Source organism: Lynx canadensis, chromosome B1 (assembly GCF_007474595.2).
Source record: "Lynx canadensis isolate LIC74 chromosome B1, mLynCan4.pri.v2, whole genome shotgun sequence".
Classification (NCBI taxonomy): domain Eukaryota; kingdom Metazoa; phylum Chordata; class Mammalia; order Carnivora; family Felidae; genus Lynx; species Lynx canadensis.
The window spans coordinates 147,726,530-147,751,216 of NC_044306.2; the positions used below are offsets into that span (position 1 = coordinate 147,726,530).

General features: G+C 38.3%; 1 protein-coding gene across 1 annotated transcript; it reads right to left on the reverse strand.

Annotated features, from left to right (window-relative positions):
• Positions 1–5,970: 5,970 nt before the first annotated feature.
• On the reverse strand, positions 5,971–23,545 carry NPFFR2 (neuropeptide FF receptor 2). Its single transcript, XM_032593048.1, has 3 exons — positions 23,204–23,545; positions 13,640–13,739; positions 5,971–7,205 (listed from the first exon to the last, which is right to left on the reverse strand). Exons 1-3 carry the CDS (start codon positions 23,529–23,531, stop codon positions 6,356–6,358), a joined length of 1,278 nt encoding a protein of 425 aa, XP_032448939.1. The 5' UTR covers positions 23,532–23,545; the 3' UTR covers positions 5,971–6,355.
• Positions 23,546–24,687: the final 1,142 nt, after the last annotated feature.

Below are 24,687 nucleotides of genomic sequence, written 5' to 3' on the forward strand. Positions count from 1 at the left end.
TTTAAAGTCTATTTTTGTTTTTCTATGTATTGCTACCCCAGCTTTCTTTTCACTTCCATTTGCATGATAAATGCTTTCCTATTCTTTCAATCTACGTGTGTTTTGGGGTCTGAAATGAGTCTCTGGTAGGCAGCATATGGATAGGTCTTGCTGTTTTTATCCATTCTGTCAACCTATGTCTTTTGATCGGGGTATTTAGTATATTTACCTTCAAAATAATTACTGATAGGTATGCAGTTATTGCCATTTTGTTACTTGTTCTATGATTGTTGTAGTTCTTTTCTGTTTCTTTCTTTGATTGCTCCTCACAGTTTTCCTGGCTTTGTTTACTGATACATTTGGCGTTTATTTATTTTCAAGAGACAGAGAGAGAGCATGAGCAGGGGAGGGGCAGAGAGAGAGGGAGACACAGAATCCAAAGCAGACTTCAGGCTCTGAGCTGTCAGCACAGAGCCTGATGCAGAGCTCAAACTCATGAACTGTGAGTTCATGACCTGAGCCAATCAGTGGCTCAAATGACTGAGCCACCCAGGTGCCCCCTTTTACTGATATATTTGGATTCCTTTCTCATTATTTATTTTTTGCATATATCTTACTGGTTTTTGATTTGTGCTTACCATTAGGTTTCTATCTAACATCTTATGCATATAGCAATCTATATTGATTGTCAATTAAGTTTGAACCCATTCTAAAAGCAATAGATTTTACTCCTCTGCCTCATCCCCACATTTTAGATTTATGTCATACTTTACATCACTTTATTTTGTGAATCCCTTGATTTTTACAGGTATACTTAATTTTACCCATTTGTGCTTCCTTCTTTTCCTACTCCCATTTATGGTCTTTCCTTTCCATTCAAAGAATCCCATTTAACATGTTTTTATAAGGCTGGTTTAGTGGTGATGAATTCCTTTCACTTATGTTTGTGGGGGAACTCCTCATCTCTTCTTCCATGCTAAATGATAGCCTTGTTGGATAAAGTATTCTTGGTTGCAGGTTTTTTTTCTTTCAGCACTTTGAATATATTATGCCACTCCCTTCTGGCTTGCAAAGTTTCTCTGAAAAATCAGCTGATAGCCTTATGGGGTTTCCCTTCAATGGAACTATTTCTTTTGTTGCTTTTAAAATTCTGTTTATCACTACTTTTGGCTATTTTAATTACTGTGTGTCTTGGTGTAGACCTTTTGGGTTGATTTTACTGGGGACTCTCTCTGCCTCCTCAACCTGGATTTCTGTTTCCTTTTGCAGACTTGGGACATTTCAGCTATTATTTCTTTAAATAAATTTTCTGTCCCCCTTTCTCTCTCTTTTCCTTACAATCCCTGTAATGTAATCCTGTAATGTTACTATGCTTGATGGTATCACTGAGTTACCTTAGTTTATTTTCATTTTTCTTTTTTCTTTCTCCTGTTCAGCTTGATTGCTTTCCATTACTTTGTTCTCCAGGTTGATCTGTTCTTCTGCTTCCTGCAGTCTACTATTTTTTCCTCTCTTGTGTATTTTTAATGTCACTTATTGGGCTCTTCATCTCTGGTTGGTTCTTCTTTTTGTTTTCTCTTCGCTGAGGGTCTCACCTAGATCCTCCAATCTTTTTTTCAAGTCCAGTATCTTTATGACCATTGCTTTATTTCCTTATGAGGCATATTATGTCCATTTCATTTAGTTCTCCTGCTGTGATTTTTTTATTTCATTTGAGACATATTTCTCTCATTTTGTCTATGTGTGTTTCTCTGTGTTAGTAAAGTCAGCTACATCTCCTGCTCTTGAATGTAGTGGCCTTATGAAGAAGAGGTTCTATAGTGCCCTGCAGTGGAGCATCCCGTGTTCACCAGAACCTGGTGCTTCATGGGTGTTTCCTATGTGTGTTAAGACTGAGCCACCTTTGTCTTCAGTCCAGTTGTGTACAAAAGCTCTCTTTCTCTGTTGTGGGCAGGGTTTGGTCCCTGTGATGGTAGTGGGCCACCTGAACTGCCTTGGGCTTGAGTTGGGTCAGATCAGGGTTTTTCACAGCACTGATCTGCAGGGTGTTCTCCCTGTGCTGTGCCCTAAGCTTTTGTTGGTTGGCAGGGCCTGCAGTCAGAACAGATGTCTGGGTCTCAAAGGGGTATATGTGGTTTTTACCCCCCCACCCCCGGGTAGGAGTCACTTTGGAGTGCTGCTGGTCCCTGCAGTGCTGCTTGCACAATGTCTTGCTTGTGGCATCACTTTGGATTGACTCTTGCTGAGGGTGGGTTGGAGGAGTTGAGTCTACAGGAGAATGCTGTATGCTGTTAGCAAGGTGTTGTGCTGGCCTGCTGTGGAGAACTCTCGCTGAGGCCCATTTGGGGTTGGGGGGTCTGTGAAAGAGCACAGGAGCTAGGTGTGCTCTTTGCAAGCTATTCTATAGAGTTCTCAGGTCCTGCTGGTCCCTGCAGGTGTCTGTGTGTCTAGGCTGGGGAGGGTGAGAGAGGGAAATGGCAGCTACCAGCTTTTTTGTTCTTAGAGAAGTCTCCTAAAGATCCCTGCCCCTCTGACACATACTCTGAGATCAGTAAACAAATCTCCTTCCCATATACCCCAAGTGTTTTTCAAAGTGCTGCTCCAACGCTCTCAGTGGGGCTCTTATGCTGTCTCTTTAAGGACAGGGATTCAGCTTCCTATCACCCTCCAGCTTTCCCATAGAGGAGCCTGCTGATTTTTAAAGTTCTAGTTGTTCAGTCCCATTGACTGTAACAACTCTCAAAATTAAGCCCCTTTGGTTTCAAAGCCAAGTATTATGGGGATTCATCTTCCCAGTGTAGGTCCTCTGTGCCTGGGGTGGCTAATGCGAGGTCTGCTCCTCACCATTTCTCATGCCTGTGGACAGTGTTGCAAGTCAGTTTAGTTTCCGACCATGTATTCGCCCTTCCTACCTTTTTCGATGTGGCCTCTTCTCAACGTTTAGCCATAGAGAGTCTGTTCTGTCAGTCTTCGGGTTGTTTGCTGGGTTATTCACACTGATGTGGGTTTATCTAGGTGTACTCGTGTGGTGAACTTTGGATGCTCCTACTTCACCATTTCACCCAGAAGTCAGACTCATAATTTCTGGAAATATATTTTTTAAAATGTAAATAACTAATTGAAAAGCTAGTGATATAATTCCTGGCAAAATTATTTATCTAAAATTTTAGCCATCATAATACTTTGGATTTCACAGTAAAATCAAAAGTACCCTTGTGAATCCTTCAGTAATATGTTTGTTTATGAGAAATATTTCATTGAAAAACAATAGTTCTTATTGGGGAAAATTTTTTATTTATTTTATTACAATTCACACTCACAGATCATCATGTTTTATCCTAGACGTAATGAAGAATGCAGAGTAACAAATTCATAAGTAAGAATACTTCAATTTACTCAAAATCAGTTATTATTCACCTACACAGTTAGGACAACATGCTGAGCTCTAGCGATATGAAGATTGAAAAGCTGCATCTTTGCCCTCAAAAGCCCAAAGTTAAAAGAGGAAGGCAAATACATAAGAAAGCACATATGCAACGTACAGAGAAGTGATGCATAGTTCTTGTCCATTTTTAGCCCACTGTCATTTCTCCAGACTTGAGATTTTCACTTACATTTATTTTTTTCCAGTTTCCCTTTAGTTAGAATTCATATGCTACATCTATGTCAGCCTCTGTAAGTCAATCACTGTGTGACACTTAGGTAAAAGCTGACACACAAGTAAGTGCTCAGGGATTATGTTTTTTATCCAGGATTAAGAACTGTGACTTTTTCCACCTGACTATTTAGTACATGTAACAAATTGCACACATGAGTATTTGAAGGCTAAGCACTGTTTCAAATGTTTTATGCAATATAACTCATTTAAAGACAAAATTATGAACAGGTACCATTATTACCCCATTTTACAGATGAGGACACCAATGTAGAGAGGGATTAAGTAACTTCGACATAATCATGCACTGGGTAACAAGCAGAGAATCCTTGATTTGAACCTGTCTGCCTTGCTCCAGTATCTGTCATCCTAACTACCACACATACTGCCTTTGTGTCATGCTGGTCTTACTCACTGACTGTGGTGATCCTTGTTCCACGTTGGAATCAAAAACTAAAACACAAAACTTAGATCTACACTGAAATTCATACAGCTTTTTATACTCTTCGGAGTACAACTTTCTGTATAAGTTCACCGAAGCTGAATTTTTCTTATTCGTTTTGCTGTATTGAACATGTGCTTCATCTGTACATGGTATAATTCATAGGCCATTATCTCCCATTAAGGTAATGCACCATAGCACGGTCCCTAAGCCAGGGAGCAGCACGGGCAACACACCTAGAAGGGAGGGCGTTCTCAAACTGGAATCCCTTTCAAGAAGCTAGTGCTCAAGCCAGGCAGAGGTATGATTGAATGGAAAAACTGCTTAAATACTATAAATAATTTGTATTTTTCTCTTACAAAAAATACACTTCAAACATATCAAAGAATTAACTACAAAAAAGAAAAGGAAGTGTATTTTGTATTTTTGCCATAACACGTTATCACAAATTTAGTGACACCATTTCTGTCCATCTGTGGACCACTGAAACTAAAGAGGCAGGTTATCTGCTTCCAAAACACAATGGTGATACAAGCATGGAATAACAGTTGTAGATATTTCTGTTCAATAAGGGAGAAAAATGGAAGGAAAAAAGAAGTCACTAATCCCAAGAAAGTCTGAAATCTAGTCAGGCAAATTCCATTAAGTTTAATGCTCTGTGGCTTGTGGCCTAGATTGTCTTGAACAGACTGTTAGTAAGAATATGGATATTAACAACTCTGCTTGGGAGGACTCAAGAAAATGAGCACAGTAGAGAAAATATATCACTTTAGATAATACCTACATTGTCACAAACAGACTATTGGTGGAAATACACATATGAAAGGGGGTTGAAGTTGATAGAAGGTAGTTAGATGACAAGTAAGGGTGTGGGGTTTAGTGATGATGAATTTCAGGTGCTGACAGAATGTGAGGATGCCCATTAGAAAGTAGGAGTCCAACAAAGTAACCTTCAACATTTACTGTAAATAGTACTTTGGTAACTGGGGGCAAAGGAATAGATGATCAAATTCTATACCTAGACTTCAAAAGTTGTCCTTCCTGATTGTAGGAAATAACACTTTCATCACTCTTGGCCTGAACCAAGCAATTTTTATTTGCCAAATTATTTATTATTTTCAAATTTCCTAGGGACTAATCTCACCCTAGAATAAAAGCTAACATTTACAGCTATTGCCATTACATAATTGAAACATAGCAGAACCCAAGGGTTTGCAATTCTCTTTTTAGCAGTGGTATTAGTTTACTAATTCAGTAAGAGTGCTGGATTTAATTGCTGTACCCAGCAGGAAATCTGGAATAATTGGTCTTTTTCTGCACAGACTTTACTAATGATTGTCACACATCTGTGACTCAGCCCTTCAAAGGAGAGTGGTCATTCTCCAATGTTGGCCAAATGTTGCATTACTAAAGGATTTGCTTCTTGGGGTACCTGGGTGGCTCACTCAGTTGAGTGTGTGACTTCAGCTCAGGTCATGATCTCACGGTCTCTGTCTTTGAGCCCCGCATCAGTCTCTGTACTGACAGGTCAGAGCCTGCTTCAGATTCTGTGTTTCCCTCTTTCTCTGCCCCTCCACTGCTCATATTCTCTCTCTCTCAAAAAATAATCATTAAAAAAAAAAAAGGATTTTCTTCTTTGTCAGAGATTCTATTAGGGGGTCAAACTGGCATCCCAAGTCACCTCTAAGAAAGATGGGTTCAGCTACAGCATGAATTTTATTTATGAAAATATTAAAAAGCCAACAATGTTATGATTTCACCAACTTTAACTGTACTCTTTAAAAGAAAAATCAACCTTAAACACAAAGAAATAGTGTCTCTCTATTTGCTATTGCAGTTCTTCTAAGAAAGCTAAGTATATTTTAAAAGCACAAATAATTTTTAGTCTAAAATTTCAACTCCAAAAGCAAAAAGAGAATTGACAAAATGTACTCTCATGCAAATAACTGCCTATTTATTGCCATTTGGAGAAAATAAGTGTGTGTGTTGTATATATTTGTATACACATAATACATATGTTTGACTCCTACCCAACTGGCTAAATTGGAAAAGGTCAGGCTTTGAAAATTGTTCCTAGAAAATGGATTTATCCAGGCAAATTTGTATGTGAGTCTCTACATATTTTATATACCATAAGATTGGATATGAACATAAGACTATTCCACTTCTGTTCAAAGAGGGCTTTCAGTACATATTTTCTTTAGAACATTCTTAGAATTCAAGTACAAAGCTATAGAAAGCAGTATTTCTATATATAACACACTGTATAGTTAAAATAATCATACCAGCTCTTTTAAAATCTCATTGCTCTGGGTGACTCCCCCTAATTCTTCCATCATTAATTCTTGGTTGGGTTTTTCAGCACTTTTCCTACAAAGCAAATTTTCCTCATGTGAATTTTGAATTGCAGGTCCTGGGGCTAACTGATGAGATGTACTTATGATCACATTGTTTTTAGCTCTTACGGTATAGGTTTCCTTGGGCTTTGCTCTTTTTTGGCAGAGCTGGAAGTGAAAAGCATCTTGGAATGCACGGTGAAAATTCTCATTGAAGAAACCATAAATGATGGGGTTGACGCTGCTATTGCAAAAGGCCAGCCAATGTGCAAACGGGTAGATGTAGATGTTGATAACCTGCAGTTCATTTGGAGACAGGTCAGCATAGTCTGAGAGCATCATCAGTGTCCACAGAGGCAGCCAGGAGAGACTAAAAAGCAGAGCCACAATCAGGAGCATCTTAATGACCTTCTGTTTCTTCTTGGACACCACGTGCCACTGCTCCTGGTTCTGTTTGCCTGTGTGGGGCACTGTCATCTTGAAGAGTGAAATTCCAATCCTTCCATACATGATGACAATGAGGGACAGGGGAGCCAGGTAGATGTTGGCAAACAGCACAGTGGTGTAGATCTTCCTCATTTCCTGATTTGGCCAGTCTTCCCGGCACCAGTAGACTGGACTGGTTTTATTCTGGGAGTTGAGTCTCACTTGGTAATATTTTTCTTCTTGTACATGTAACATTATTGCAGATGGGGACATAATGGCAATGGCCAGGACCCAGATGATCACAATAATGATAGATGCTGTCTTGATAGTGAGCTTTGGCTTAAAAGGGTAGACAACACAGCGGAACCTGCAATTAAAGGCAAATAGCAATGGGACACTGCCTTGTAACTTTTGACCAAGTTGTGAATTGAATTTAATTCTCCCACTCACATTCCCCTCAAAAAGCATAGAAAGTTACCATTAGCAGTAGAGAGGCATGCATTGATGTCTTTTGTAACTGATATAAATTTCAACTCAGACTATGAATAAGTGGAGTATCAGACGCTATTAACAAAAGTGATAGTGGTAACTAGCATATATTGAACATGAATAGTTAGTATTTTGTTTTAGGCTCTTTTTCATTGGTTTGCATTGATGGTCTTTAAGCTTCCCCATTTACTGGCACAATAGGCTTAGAAAACGTAAAAACTCTTGCCCACAACTACGCGTGATTTAAAACAGATAGTTTGGCTTCAGAGACCATATTGTTAAACTCTCCTTTCGTGACCTCTGTGCTCCCCTCCCACATTATCTGTGTGCTTGGCCAACTGAACATTAGCAAGATGACATAAACAGAAACGACACAGAGGCACCCAACCAAACCACAGCATCATGAGAAATGTTTAAGCATTCTTGTTTCAAGTCACTAAAGTGTTTTGGTGGCTTGGTTCACAACTGTAAGAGTCTGAGAATTTCCATTATGAGTTCTGATTACTTGCTTTCCAGATGTTCTATGCCCTCTGGTGAGCACGGAAGTTCAATGTCAGTATGTAGAATAATGCTGATTTCATTTTACTGCAATTTTGCTATGAGTCTTGATGTTATTCATGCTCATTATAATTATAATCATGCCATATACAACTGTGTAATATTTTATATTTTTCAAAGTATTATCACCTACTTAATCTTTGATTTTCATGATGACTCTATAAAAAGGAAATGTTATGAAAATTATTACTTTCCAGATCAGCAGATAAGAAAACTTAAATTAACATGGAGTTGCTGCTGAGCCACTTAAAAGCTTTATCTGACATATCTTCATATACTAATTAATTTGAACTTTAATTGCTGTATTGTCCTTCATTGCATGGGTAATGTCTGCTATCTTAAACAAGTTTTCTTCTAGTGTTTTTTTTTTATTATTTATATTTATTTGAGAGAGAGAAAGAGCACAAGTGGGGGAGGGGCACAGAGAGAGGGAGACAGAATTGGAAGCAGGCTCCAGGCTGTCAGTACAGAGCCTGACGTGGGGCTCGTGAGATCATGCGAGATCATGATCAGAACTGAAGTCAGACGCTTAACCACCTGAACCACCCAGGCACCCCCTTTCCTCCCATCTACCTACCTTTAAATTATAAGTAACTTTATAGGCACAATTCTAGGTATTTTGTTCTTTTTTTGCAAACCAACTATTGGGTCTTCAAATATTTTTTCATTCATTCAACAAATATACATACACTATATTCATATATATATACACACACACACACACACACACACACACACACACATATGTATATGAACAAAAAAGAAAATGCTGTCAGAAAATAGCCAATTAAAATATTGTGCAATTATGCTAAAATCATGCTGGAGTTTAGATTTGGCCAATACATTACTCAGGCTTCTCTAGAGAAACAGAATCAACAGTATGCATAAATATATAGAAAGATACTTATTTTAAAGATTTGGCTCATGCAATTTGGGAAGAAGTCCCAAGATCTGCTGTTGGCAAAATGGGGACCCAGGAGAGCCCATGGTATAGTCCAGTTCACATCTAAGGGCTTGAGAACAGGACAGCCACCGATGTAAGTTCCAAAAACTATCAGGCTCACAACACCAGAAGAGCTAATGGTGCAGTTCAAGTCTGAAGACAGAAAAAGACTGATGTCTCAGCAATAAAAGGCACTTAATTTCAGGAAGGTCAGCCTTTTTGCTTCTTTGTTCTATGCAGGACTTCAACTGATTGAATAAGGGCCAACAATAGTAAGGAGGGCAATCTTTTACTCAACCTATTGATTCAAATGTTAATCTCATCAAATGTACCCTCATAGACACACCCAGAATAATGTCTGACCAAATATCTGGGTACCACATGGAACAGTCAAGGTCACACGTAAAATTTATCACTACAACCAGTTAGGAAAAAAAATCTCAGTATTCTATCTCAAGCAATGGAAGATAGTAGACTTGTTCAAGACCATTAGCACCCAGAACTGATGGGATTTTTTTTTAATATGAAATTCATTGTCAAATTGGTTTCCATACAATACCCAGTGCTCATCCCAACAGGTGCCCTCCTCAATACCCATCACCAACCCTCAGTTTATTCTCAGTTTTCAAAAGCCTCTTATGGTTTGGCTCCCTCCCTCTCTAACCTTTTTTTATTCCTTCCCCTCCCCCATGCTCTTCTGTTAAGTTTCTCAGGATTCACATAAGAGTGAAAACATATGGTATCTATCTTCTATGACTTATTTCACTTAGCATAATACCCTCCAGTTCCATCCACATTGCCACAAATGGCCAGATTTCATTCTTTCTCATTGCCAAGTATTCCTTTGTGTATATAAACCACAATTTCTTTATCCATTCATCAGTTGATGGACATTTAGGCTCTTTCCATAATTTGGCTACTGTTGAAAGTGCTGCTATAAACATTGGGGTACAAGTGCCCCTATGCATCAGTACTCCTGTATCCCTTGGGTAAATTCCTAGCAGTGCTATTGCTGGGTCATAGGGTAGATCTATTTTTAATATTTTGAGGAAACTCCACACTGTTTTCCAGAGTGGCTGCACCAGTTTGCATTTCCACCAACAGCGCAAGAGGGTTCCCATTTCTCCACATCCTCGCCAGCATCTATAGTCTCCTGATTTGTTCATTTTAGCCACTCTGACTGGCGTGAGGTGGTATCTGAGTGTGGTTTTGATTTGTATTTCCCTGATGAGTAACATTGAACATCTTTTCATGTGCCTGTTGGCCAATTGGATGTCTTCTTTAGAGAAGTGTCTATTCATGTCTTCTGCCCATTTCTTCACTGGATTAGTTGTTTCTTGGGTGTGGAGTTTGGTGAAGAACTGATGGGATTTAAAGAGTGACTAGATAGAAGTTGGAAAGTTCAAGAACAGATTGGATGTGTAATACTACCATTCACTGATTTGGGAAAATGAGAAAAGGAGCTGACTTTTTGTTTACTTATTTTGTGGGGGACTGGTAGAGAAGACAAGTTCAATTCTGGGTCTATTTTGAAGTGCTTGTTGGATATGCAGGTGAAGTTATCCAGGAGGGATTTTGAATATAAGTATGAAATTTAGGAGAAAGACTTAGTCTGGAGAAATAGGTTTGGGAGATTTTTTAGTTTGGCTTCCTCTAAGAGCTGACCCTGAGAAAGGCATTCACATGCAGGTAGTTCAGATGGACACGAAGGTGTGGTGGTTTGAAAACATGTCCTCCAAATTCAATTCCCTTCTCCATGAATATGAGCTGGTTTTAGTGACTCACTTCTTTTTACATTTATTTATCTTTGAGAAAGAGTGAGACAAAGTGTGAGCAGGGGACGGGCAGAGAGAGAAGGAGACACAGAATCTGAAGCAGGCTCCAGGCTCTGAGCAAGCTGTCTGCACAGAGCCTGATGTGGGGCTCGAACCCACGAACTGTGAGATCATGACCTGAGCCGAAATCAGACGCTCAACCGACTGAGCCACCCAGGCGCCCCTAGTGACTCACTTCTAATGAATAGGATGTAGAAGTGACACTACATGACTTTCACTGGCACTTAGGACACGCGTGCCTTAGACTACATGTAAGAAGGTCAGCTACCTTGAAGCTGCCATGCTATTGAGCCCATGTGGAGAAAAACCAGTAGGAGTAAAGTGCCTGAGAAGACTCAGTTCTGTCTCCTAGCTGTTCAAGTCCTCCCAATCTGGGCACCACCATCAGAGTGGGGTTTTATGGAGCTCCCCTCCCTGATGCCAAGTGGAGCAGAGACAAGGTATATTTCTCTAATCAGGGAATCTGCCCACATCACAGATTCATGAGCATCATGAGCCACTAAATAAGTGGCTTGTTTTGGGAGGTGACTTGTTGTATTACAAAAAATAACTGAAACCACAAAGAAATGATATATGGATTGGAAGGCAGATAGCAAAGGGTATGTCACAGGTGACCATATTTTATCACTTTTTAAAAGACATAAAACATGACAGACACTGCTGAAATTCTCTTGGTAGGTCTACTCAATCCTTTTCCATTTTACTCAGGAATCTTGATGTTGCCATGTATCCCTCCTGTCAGGGCACCTGGATGGCTCAGTTGGCTAAGCATCCAACTTGAGCTCAGGTCATGTTCTTAAGGTTTGTGCGTTCAAGCCCTGCATTCTGCTCTCTGCTATCAGTGCAGAACCTGCTTCAAATCCTCTTTCTCTCCCCTCTCCCACTTGTGTGCATGCACATACATGCAGTCTTCTCTCTCAAAAATAAACATTTTTAAAAAATGAACAGCAATGTTTATTTCTAAATCTCTAATTAGGAGGCATACTAGAAACCATGAAAAAGAAATTAAGGGATACTTAATACTTTAATGAAATAAACCTGATAAACTCAAGATTCAAGTAGAAAATACAAAGGATATTACAGTTTTTTAATTCACTGTAAAGATGACATAAATAATTGTAAAATTAGGATATAGTACTACAAATATTCACAACTAAATAATTTAGTAGTAGCACTAGTTAGTAGTAGAAAATAATAGTAGTAACAGGATATGGTAAATTTGGAAATAATTAGCTTCCAAATTTTAATGTAAAAAGATATTTTTGGCATTTGGTGGCTAGCATATATATATAAATTTTATTCTTCTTACATGTAAACCAAAAAAACTGGATGTATAAGATGGGTTCTTAAAAACAGATTAATGTTGAAAATAGGATCTACTAGTTGTTTTGCTTTTTTTAATGTCAACAATTCTATTGTATTTTTTAAACACTTTCTCATCTACATATATGTGCGTATGTGTTGCTGACTGGTTGGTTCCTTTTTGGTCCTTTTCCTTGGCTGGGGAGACATCTTTCAGGACATTGTTCAGTTTCCTTCTCAAGTATCCCTTAATTGCCACTGCCTTAACACATGCACACATCCTCTCCCATCTAAGTTGTTAACAAAAGTTTAACTTTTTCTTTTCTTTAGTCTTAACACAACTCTAAACCCTTTCTACTTGTTTTTCTAAAATGAAAATCTCGTCATTATTCCCCTACATAAAAGACGTTAGTAGCAGTTCCCTGCTGTCTTCAGGACAAATGGAAGACAGATCCACAGACATGTGTTTTGTTTTGTTTTACAAAGAAAGAAGCTCAAGCAGGCTCCACACTCAGGGCAGAGCCTGATGCAGGGCTCCATCCCAAGACCCTGGGATCGTAAGCTGACCTGAAATGAGTCAGAGGCTCAACTGACTGAGCACCCAGGTGCCCCAAGTCTATCATAGACTTTCTGTGACCTAATGTGCTATTCCACCCTCCCATGTGCTAGCTGGACTATCTCTCTGTACTTCTCTTGACAAGTATCCTCCTATTTCAATTGCTGTATATATATCTCTGTCTTAAGAGATGCTCTTTCCTCGGTTTCTTTCCAAGGTAAATTTCTGACCCCTCAAGATTTAGACAGATATGATCTTTTCTGTGAATGCAACACTCCCTGTCCTGAGAAGTAACTTGATCACTCTCTCCTTTGTACCATTGTTATGTAAGGGAGTAGTATTCATTAATGTATCTTGTCTACCTCTACCAGAGTGTGGACTTCTTTAGGAGGTACTTTGTCTAATTTGTTTGAGATGGTATACTACCCAGCCCATTACAGGCACACTCAACAATATGTGTAAATGGATTATTAAATTTTATCTTAACATTTGGATAAAATATCAGATTTATTTCACATTTTCACCATTAGAAAATACAATATTCTAGTGTGAAAAATATATAAACTATGCTGTTATGAACTTCAGGTTTGTGTCCCCCAGAAATTCATACTTTGAATAGGGTTGAAACCCTAACCCTTGGTTGTATGATATTAGGAGCCATGACCTTTAGGAAGTAACTAGGTAGATGAGATCAAGAGGGTAGGTTCCTCATGATAGGATTAATGACCTTTTATAAGAACAGGAAGAGACTAGGGTTTGTACTCTCCAAGGAGAAGATAGCCTTCTGCAAACCAAGAAAAGTTCTCTCACTAAACACAGAAGATACTGGCATCCTTACCTTGGACCGTCCCGCCTCCAGAACTGAGAAATAAGTTTTTGTTGCTTCAGCCACAAAGTCTATGGAATCTTGTTAGAGCAGCCCAAACTAAGACACGTATCATCCCTAATTATTTAATTCTAAAACATGAAAATTTCAGTAGTTTTATTACTGAACCTTTAGTAGATAGATACACCTTGCTCTTAAAGGATAGATATTATGGATATAGTTTGGGGCAAATATAACCAAATTTGGTAGATAATAAATTTTTCTCTGGACTCATATTTTGGTGCTGACTTACCTATCCACAGCTATCGCAACTAAAGTAAAGACTGATGCTGCAACTGATATTCCCTGAATGAATCCGCTGATCTTGCACATTGTGCTTCCAAAGGGCCATCCTGAAAGGGAAATTGAAACAGTCTTTGAAAAGATCATTCTTTTTTTTAATTTCACGAAAAATATGAACAGAAAAGCATGAAATCAAGACTGATGCAACTATTTCCTAAATGATATCCAGGAAACAATCAATGTTTCCCATTATTTTCATTAATATCTCCAGAGCTGTTTTTAGTATAGTGCTATTAATGTCAGAACTCCTATGGTAGTTACAACATTCTAGGCACTGTGGTAAGTGTTTTGTACCTATTAATTTATCTAATCCCCCAAATAGACTTTCAAAGGCTTTATTCTCTTCCTCATGATATAGACTAGCTAATAAACACACATATATCACATACCTTGCCACAGCTAGTTAGCAACATACTTAGGATTTCAATCCCATTGTATGGTTCCAGAGCCTACACCATTAACCCTTATGCAATAATGCCCTTTAAATGAGTAAGACAGGAAGAATATTGGTTTTATAATTTTGAAAATGTACCCCATAAATCATGGGGAATAGGAGTCACATGTAGAATAAATAAAATTAATATTTATTCACAGATAATGTAATGAGACAATTTACCTCAGAGGTACTTTGTTATAGAGTGAATGTTTGTGCTCTACCTGCCCTCCCATCAAATTCATATATTCTAGCCTTAAGTTTCAATGTGTTTGGAAGTGGGGCCTCTGGAAAGTAATTATATTTAGATGATGCCACAAGGTGGTGCCCACATGATGGGATTAGTGCCGTTAGAAGAAGAGGAAGAAAAAAAAGCTTTCTTCTCCAGGAGCATGCACAGAAGAAAGGCCATGTGAGCACAAAGCAAGAAGGTAGCTGTCTACAAACCAAAAAAAGGACCCTCACCAACAAGCTGACCATGCCAGCACCCTGATCTCAGACGTCTAGCCTCTGGAATAGAAAGAAAATAAATGTCTTTTGCTTAAGCCACCTAGTCTATAGTATTTTGTTATAGTAGCCTGAGCTGACTAAAACATATTTCAAGAATAAAGAACACTTTGCATAAACAAAAATAGTCCATTTGAATTACTTTCTAAGTAAACTTCATTTACTGGAATGTTTATAAAAGAAATTAGTAAAATTATTATAACAGGTTGATATAAACACCCCTGCTATTATAAGAAAGTAATCATATTCTTCTACTAGCAAATATTCTCGTTTCCCAAAAGATAAATTTTAAAAATCTGAGAAAAAAATAACATTCATTTTCTTTTAAACAGATCTGTAATTCATTTTTTTAAAATATTCGTATCAAATTTAAAATATTCCCAATAATCTAAATGATCCAAGTCTACCAGAAAAACCATTTTGGCATCTATCCAGCTCATGTTAAAATAGATGCTTGAATGACTCTCCTGAATAGAAACCAAAAGTGAACACATTTTCCTAGTCCTAAAATATGTTTGGCTGTTTACAGTATTAAAAAGGCAAAAAGGAGTGTCAATAGCCTTTGGTCAAAAATAGAACACATGATTTATCTCATCTCCCTCACTAAATTCCACTGAAATGAAAACACCAGAGAACAAAGAACTCAAATACGCAGAAAGAAAATAAAGCTGGGAAAATGATACAACTGGCTGAATTATGAATACAACCAGATGCCACTTGTTCTTCCCCTGCAAGCAGAAGAATGGAGGTTACTCTCTGAGGAAGTAAAAGCAGAGGGGCTCTAGACTCCGAGTCAGCAGGTGCAAGTGTGGTGGGTACCACAGATACCACAATGACACACAATGATGAAGTGAAAATATATGCTCTGCATGCGGTCCTGCTGCCCAGAGACCCACTAGGCTCTGGAACAGAGCAGCCAGTCTTACGACTCCCATGGCAATAGGTCAGAGAATTGCCTTCTGGGGAATGTGATCCTTCCAAGAACACTGATGTGCAATTTTTAATTTTTTTTTTTAACATTTATTTATTTTTGAGACAGAGAGAGACAGAGCATGAACGGGGGAGGGGCAGAGAGAGAGGGAGACACAGAATCGGAAGCAGGCTCCAGGCTCTGAGCCATCAGCCCAGAGCCTGACGCAGGGCTCGAACTCACGGACCGCGAGATCGTGACCTGAGCTGAAGTTGGACGCTCAACCAACTGAGCCACCCAGGCACCCCCTGATGTGCAATTTCTGACAGTTGTGGATTTCCCAGCGAATGGGCCAGATTAATGAGGCTGAGAGTGGGCCTAACCTCAAACCTAAGGCATGCAGAGGTCCAAGGAAGCCGCACCATGTCTCAGTCTGAAACACAAGCAGCTAAGCAGCAATTGACAGACGGGAAGCCTCGAATATAAAAGTGGCTAAAATAGGAAAAAAGAAACTTAAGAAAAAAAAATCAAGTAGATGAAAAATATAAAAAAAAATTACTTCAAACCTTTAGCCAGACTTATAAGAAAAAAGGAAAAAGGCCACAAAATTACAAATGAGAAAGGAGAAACCAACACCACAGAAATACAATTATAATTATTATGAAAAACTATTTGCCAACAATTTGGACAACCTAGAAGAAATTGATAAATTCTCAGAAGCATATAACCTACAAAAACTGAAACAGGAAGAAATAGAAAACTTGAGCAGGTCAATTACCAGCAAGGAAACTGAATCAGTAATCACAAAATTCTCAACAAAAGCCCAGGAACAGATGGCTTCAAGGTGAATTCTACCAAACATCTAAAGAAATGTTAATACCTATTCTTCTCAAACTATTCCAAAAAATAGAAAAAGGAAAACTTCCAAACTCATTCTATGAGGCCAGCATTACTCTGATACTAAAACCAGATAAAGATACCAAAAAAAGAGCACCACAGGCCAATATCTCTAATGAACATAGATGCAAAAGTCCTCAATGAAATACACCAAACTGAACCCAACAATCATTAAAAAAAATCATTCACAGTGATCAAGTGGGATTTATTCCTGGGTTGCAAGGGTGGTTCGGTATTTGCTAATCAATCAACATAATACATTACATCAGTAAAATAAAGAATAAGGATCATATGATCATTTCAGTAGACACAGAAAGAGCATTTGACAGCATTCAATATCCATTCATGATAAAAACTCTCAACAAGTAGGTTTAGAGGGAACATACCTCAACATAAAAAGGACATATATGAAAAACCCACAGCTAACTTCATCCTTAATGATGAAAAACTGAGAGCTTTTCCCCAAAGACCAGGAACAAGAAAAGGATGTTCCCTCTCACTTTTATTCAACGTAGTACTATAAGTCCTACCCATGGCAGGCAGACAAGAAAAATCGCATCCAAATCAGTAAGGAAGAAGTCAAACTTTCACTATGCAGATGACATGATACTCTACACTGAAAATCTGAAAGACTGCCAAAAGGCTGCTAGGACTGATAAAAGATTTGCAGAATACAAAATCGATGTATAGATATCTGTTGCATTTCTATACACTGATAATGAAGCAGCAGAAAGAGAAATTAAGAAAGCAATCCCATTCACAACTGCACCAAAAATAATAAGATACCTAGGAAGAAAACTAACCAAAGAGGTGACATACCTATACTCTGAAAAGTATAAAACACTGATGAAAGAAATAGAAGATAACACAAAGAAAGGGAAAGACATTCCATGCTCATGGACTAGAAGAACAAATATTGTGAAAATGTCTGTACTACCAAAGCAACCTACACATTTAATGTGATCCCTATCAAAATGCCAATAGCATTTTTCACAGAACTAGAACAAACAATCCTAATGTATGTATGGAACCACAAAAAGACCGCAAATAACCAAAGCAAACTTGAAAAAGAAAAGCAAAGCTGGAGATATCACGAGTGCAGACTTCAAGTTATATTACAAACCTGTAGTAATCAAAACAGTATTAAACTGGCACAACAATAGAAACATAGATCACTGAAACAAAATAGAAAACTCAGAAATAAACCCACAATTATATGGTCAACTAATCTTCAACAAAGTAGGAAATAATATCCAATGGAAAAAAAAAGACAGTCTCTTCAAGAAACCTGGAAAAACTGGACCACTTTCTTATACCATACACAAAAATAAACTCAAAATGGATTAAAGATCTAAATTTGAGACCTGAAACCACGAAAATCCTAGATGAGAACATAAGCAGTAACTTCTCTGAGATCAGCCATAGCAACTTCTTTCTAGATAGGTCTCCTGAGACAAGGGAAACAAAAACAAAAATAAACCATAGGGACTTCATCAAAATAAAAAGCAACTGCACAGCAAAGGAAACAATCAACAAAACTAAAAGACAACTTATTGAACAGGAGAAGATATTTGCAAATGACATATCCAACTAAGTGTTAGTATTTTAAATATATAAATAACTTCTACAACTCAATACTCAGAACACAACCCCATTAAAAAATGGGCAGATGACATGAACAGACATTTGTCCAAGGAAGACATACAGATGGCCAACAGACATGAAAAGATGCTGATTAACATCACTCATCATCAGGGAAATGCAAATCAAAAGTACAGTTTAATATCACCTCACGTCAGTCAGAATGGCTAAAATCAACAACACAAGAAACAAATATTGGCGAGGATGTGGAGAAAGAAGAATCTTCTTGCACTGTTGGTGGGAACGCAAACTGTTTTCCAGAGTGCTGGAAAACTGTAAAGAGGTTCCTCAAAAAGCTAAAAATAGAACTACTTTAAGATCTAGCAAACTCACTACTATTTACCCAAAGAATAAACAAATACTAATTCAAAGGGATACTTGCACCCCTATGTTCATAGCAGCACTATCTACAATACCCAAGATATGTAGCAGCCCAAGTATCCCCTGACTGATGAATGGAAAAGAAGATGTGTCACACACACACATGTTCATGCATGTGCAATGGAATATTATTCAGCTGCAAAAAAAGACTGAAATCTTACCATTTTCAATTACATGGGTGGACCTAGGGATTAAAATGCTAAGTGAAGTAAGCCCGTTAGAGAAAGAAATACAATACAATTTCACTCATATGTAGAATTTAAGAAACAAAACAAACTAGCATAGGAAAAAAGATAAACCAAGAAACAGACTCTTAAGTATACAGAACAAACGGATGGTTACCAGAGAGGAGGTGGGTGGGAGGATGGGTGAAATAGGTGATGGGGATTAAGGAGTGCACGTACTATCATGAGCACTGGGTGATGTATGGAATTTTTGAATCACCAGTTGAATCACCAGTACAGCTGAAACTAATATAACCCTGTTAACTGGAATTAAAATAAAAGCATAAAAATAAACCTCAGAGATATAACACATTTTATTGATGAAATGTACACGATAGTATAGGAAACATGCAGAAAATAAAATAGGTCAAAGAATTTAAAACATGAGAGCAGAAATGTGGAATTCAATATAGTGTCTGGAAGAGAAAACTAAGAAAATCTTTGAAAACAGAACAATAAGGAACAGAAACAAGAAAGATGAAGAAACAAAAGGCAACCCAGAACCTCTAATATCTGACTAATATGAATTGAAAAAAGTAAAATGGAAGAGAATTATGCAAGAAATTCCCCAGGATTAAGGAGCGTTCTGTTTCTGATTGAAAGAACCTGGTTTGTGTCCAACACATGAAAAATAAAAAGACCTATGGAAGGCATAATTGCTTGAAATTCAGAACACTGAGGATAAAGACAAGCCCCAAGTTTTCAAAATGCAAATCATGATAAAAGAAGAACATCATTAGATTTTCAACAGTAATATCAGGTTTCCCAGCAGCAACAATAGACAACTCTGTTAAAATTCTGAGGGGGAAAAAATGTCCAGTCTTAAATACTTCATACAGCTAACCATAATCAGGTATGAGAGCAGAATAAAGATAACTGCAGACAAACAAGATCTCAAATGTTTTTTCTTTAAAAAAAAATTAACGTTTATTTATTTTTGAGACAGAGCATGAACGGGGGAGGGTCAGAGGGAGCGGGAGACACAGAATCCGAAGCAGGCTCCAGGCTCTGAGCTGTCAGCACAGCAGACCTTGAGATCATGACCTGAGCCGAAGTCAGACGCTTAACCGACTGAGCCACCCAGGTGCCCCTGGTTTTTCTTTTTTTAATCTTAATGCACACTTTCTCAGGAAACTAACAGAGAAATAAACCAAGAAAGAAGACATGGTTCTGGAAAACAGGGGATTGAACACAAAGAGTAGTAAAGGGTCTCAGTGAAGGGACTTCCCAGAGCAGTAGCAGCTGAGCTCCACGCCTAAAAAGCAGTATGTCTGAATAGAAACAAAAGGGTAGAGAGCACCAGCAGGGTATCTCCAGAAAAAAAAAAAAGATGCAATTCACAAGTTACCTGACATGGCTGAAGGTATTAACAAGAAATTAACACTTGTAGAAGAGAGGTTGAGGTTATATTACTTACAGGTACATACCCCCAACTAAGCAAATCAAAATACAATGCCCCTGGGGTGCCTGGGTGGCTCAGTTGTTTAGGCAACTGACTTCAGCTCAGGTCACTGATCTCACAGATCCTGAGTTCAAGCCCCACATCCGGCTCTGTGCTGACAGCTCAGAGCCTGGAGCCTGCTTCAGATTCTGTGTCTCCCCCTCTCTCTACCCCTCCCCTGCCCATGTTCTATGTTTGTCTCTCAATAATAAACGTTACAAAAATATTTTTTTTAAATAAAAAAATACGATGCCCTCATTAAATCCAAGAAAAAAGAAATATCACAGCACTCTTTCGTATTGATATCATAGTCCTTTCAATCAAAAATAGCATGTGCTTAATCCTGGGGAATTTTCTTGTATTAACATTCATGCCTCAGCAGAGCTAAGATACAAATAATAGGAACATATATTCTGCATACTGACAACTAAAAATTATAATAATGTTGGGAAAATGAGAGGAGGTAAAGAGTGTGAATGTGATTTTGTGTGTCTATATAAATGCATCAGATTGCATGTGTACACAATTCCAGCCAATCCTGTTTTCCCACCTTCACATTCAGCAGTATGTGGCAGTTTCTGTGAATTTATGTTCTTTTGCTCTATGTCATTTCAGTGGAGGCTGCTGGGGGAAATACCTCTTGTGGTAGAAGATTAGAAGAACTACATCACATCTCCCACAGTGTGAAGATAATACCTTTTATAATGGAAATATGTTATTTAGAAACATGAGAATAAATACCAAAAATAAAGGCAAGGTGTTGAATGTGGCTGCCTCCTGCGAATGAGAATCAGGGATAAGGAAGGGTAACATTAAGGAAGAGTTTAGATAATAATTTCTTTATAAATATTTATAGGGGGAGATAGTGAGAACATTTCTTACTGGCAAAGTAAGTTTCTTGAGAGCAATAACAATAATTTAAATCAATTGTTTTGCTCTCTTTTTGCCTAGCCCAGTGTCTTAAAAATGCATATTCCTTGGGGCACCTGGGGTGGCTCAGTCAGTTAAGCATCTGACTTCAGCTCAGGTCATGATCTCACGGTTCGTGAGTTCGAGCCCCACATCGGGCTCTGTGCTGACAACTCGGAGCCTGAAGCCTGCTTCAGATTCTGTGTCTCCCTCTCTCTCTCCTCCCCTGCTTGCACTCTGTCTCTTTCTCCCTCAAAAATAAATAAACATTAAAAAAAATTTTTTAAAATGCACATTCCTTTTTGTTAAAAATATAAACTATTTTTAAAAATAAGTACATAAAAAACACAGAATCTATGCAGTACAGATGCTAGAAGAGGCATTCTTAAACTCTCCCTGCTCCCACTGCGGAGAAAGGAAGGCAACAGATGTCATCTCTAAAGATAAACCTCTTATTCTTCAGTGCACTGATCTTGAATGAAGGGGTAGGACCTATGACAGGGCTCACACTACTCTAAATATTCTTGATATATTCCTATTGTATCATTTTTTCTTATACGTATTTGGAATATGAGTATCTCTCATGAATACCACTCACTCATTAATACAACAAATATTTATTAAGTGTGGGGGATAAGCTTAGGAATCCCTCAGGGTTACACCAATGGGTAAACAAGGCATAAAGAAATACAAAGCCATAAAATGCTCACACCTGAGTTTGGGTACACCAGATTGGCACTCCAAGAATAGGGGGGTGCAAAGACACTCCAAAAATAGGGAGGCACAAAGGTGCCAGGAATAGGGAGGTCCAAAGTCATCCCAAAATAGGGAGGGGGTGCTGAGCCCCCCAAAATAGAGACAAAGGCCTGAAATAGAAATGGCACAAAGTTGCCCAATACATAGGAATAACAAGATTAGATATTCATGATGAAAGCACCCCAAATTTAGTACTATAGCAGAAAGCTGCTTTCATAGGAGAAGAGGGCCAGGGTAGGTAAATTGGTGAATTGGACTGTGGACTGCTGCACTGCAGGCAAAGCAGCCCAGAGCGGAGATGATTAACAAAAGAAAAGGGGCCTTGTTAACCCTGAGGTTATGCCCCATCTGTCTCATCCCCTAGGCTGGCAAAGATAAACAGGCACGACGCCTCCTGTCTGCCATTAACAACTATCTACCCATCTGCCTGGCACCTGGATTTTGTTTTATATTGACCCAAACCCCAAACACTGTATATCTTCAAAATCCCCCTTTCCCCATCATGTCCCCAAGTTAATGTTCCTAGTTTCTTTGTCTCTTTGTACACGACCATCACGTTTGCAAGCCTTCTGATTTGAATAAATATGGGACAAGGACCCTTACTGGGGCTCTTGTCTTTTCCCGGACATTAGCCATCTCTCGTTTTAATCTTGAGTCTGCTCTTTTGCTGGCCAAAAGAGAACTTTAGAGTTGGAGTCTACAACAATTAAGCAGGTATCATGTGCCAAAATTGTTCTGGGAGCAGGAGATCCACTGCCCCTGCACTTCCAGAGTGCATGACGTAGCCCTAGAGAAGTAGCAAGACAGGCCACAAGGACTCGAGGGCAGCACCCTAACTGATGCAGTGTTAAGTTACTCATATTGCATATGTACATTGCCACTGATTAAACTACCACTTTTTGTGGTACACGGGACTGCTGCTTCCCTCAAAAACTATTGGAAATCTCCCTAGCTAACCACAAGAGGGACCCAACATCTGTTAGACTAAAGACGTTATATCATTTGAAACCAGACTTTACCAGTTCCTTGAACTCTACAGTGTAGAATATTCCCAATATTTTTACTACATTCTATGTGCCCTGAACTGTATTAAGCAAATTTAAAGTCATCAGTAAAAAAAACGTTAGATCTCATTCTCTGATCACCTTCAGTGAACTCTATAAAAATGACAGTTTCCACTCTTCATCTCTGTCACTTGCTTTATTTTTATCCATAATTCCTACTGTTCTTTGACTATTTATCCTCCATCTGTTTATTGTCTTTCTCCTCCTTTAGAATGTAGGCCCTATGAGGGCAGGTACCTGGAGAAGTTCTTGGAACTCCATAAATATTTGCAAATGAATGGATGACCCTGCCATGGGTACAGGAATGTGGGACAAACATATCATCCTTGTACAGCACACATGTCAACATACCTGCTATGATGTTGTCCAGGAGCGTGATAGGCATACAAAATATGCCAACCAGTAAATCACTTATTGCCAGGTTCAAGATAAAGAGATTAGTGACTGTGTGCATATGCTTGTTCCTCATTACAGTAAAGCAAACCACAGTATTTCCCACCATGCACAGGAAGAAGATGAGAAAGTAGGAAGTGATGAAGACTGCTGCTACTTGAGGCTGGTGAAGATAGTAGTTCACATAGGTAATATTGATATCTGAGTATAGGTGATATTTTGTGCCATTGACACTCCAAATATAATGCCAGTTTTCTGAAGAGTTTGAGTCCCATTTCTCACTCATGATGGACCTGAACAAAGGAGAGCTAGAAAAGAAAAAGCATAATTAGAAACCAGTAGAACATAAGTCAGTTCTGTGCCTGAGTTTAAGAGGAATACTTTTAAAACACTATGGAATTTTGATGGTCCTTCTATAATAATCCATGAATGTTGCATGGAAATGAGTTATATAGATCAAATTATTAGGATTTGTACCAAGAGATTTGAAATGTACACTTTGTGTCCTAAGTAACGATTATTATTTTTTATTTCCTCAATAGGTTCTATATTTCACTTTTTCATAACACCTCATACTCATTTGCAAAGTTTCAAGAGAAACTCTGTAAGGGAAACCTTCCAAAATTCCCCTTTTCTCCTGTCTCTAGATATCATAACCTGTCAAAACCTACTTGTTCCTTTAAGGCTAACTTAACAGGTTTTCAGCTTTCCTGGCAATTGAAACAAGATGAGGTGTCTATATCTTCAAAACTCCCATAAAATAAGTTTTTTGTATATTCCTTATTCTGCTTTGACTCTGTTAATTGAATATTCTTTTTATATACTTCTGTATGCAGAGATAGCCACCATACTGTGAATCTCTTAAAAGAAGTCTATGCTACTTGCCTTGGTTTTACTTAACATAATTCCATTCACATATATTCAATACAAATTTTTATTTAGAATCAATATATCTTCATGTAGATATTTCAGTCAACCTTGTGTATCAGAGGTCCTCAAGAACATGCCCATGTTTGGTGATTTACTAGAAGAATTCAGAGGACTTAGAATATAGTGTATTCACAGCCAATATTTATTACAGCAAACGGATACAACATAAAATCAGCAAATAATACGGCACATAAGGTAATATCTGCAGGAAACCAGGAACTAGCTTCTAAGAGTCTCCCTCGGTGGAGTCACACAGTGAGATTAATTCCTCTAGCAATGAGTTTGATGAGATGTGTGAAGTGTTGTACCAGGGAGGCTCATTAGAAACTCAGCATCCTAGGTTTTTAATTGGAGAATGGTCACATGGTACCTTCCTCCAAGCAGTATCAAAATTTCAGACTCCCAGATGGAAAGTACATGTGCAGCATGAACAATGTCTGTACAAACAGATTAGGTATAATGAGCCACTTCAGTCACTTATGGACACTTTATGTCACTATAGGGAACTGTTT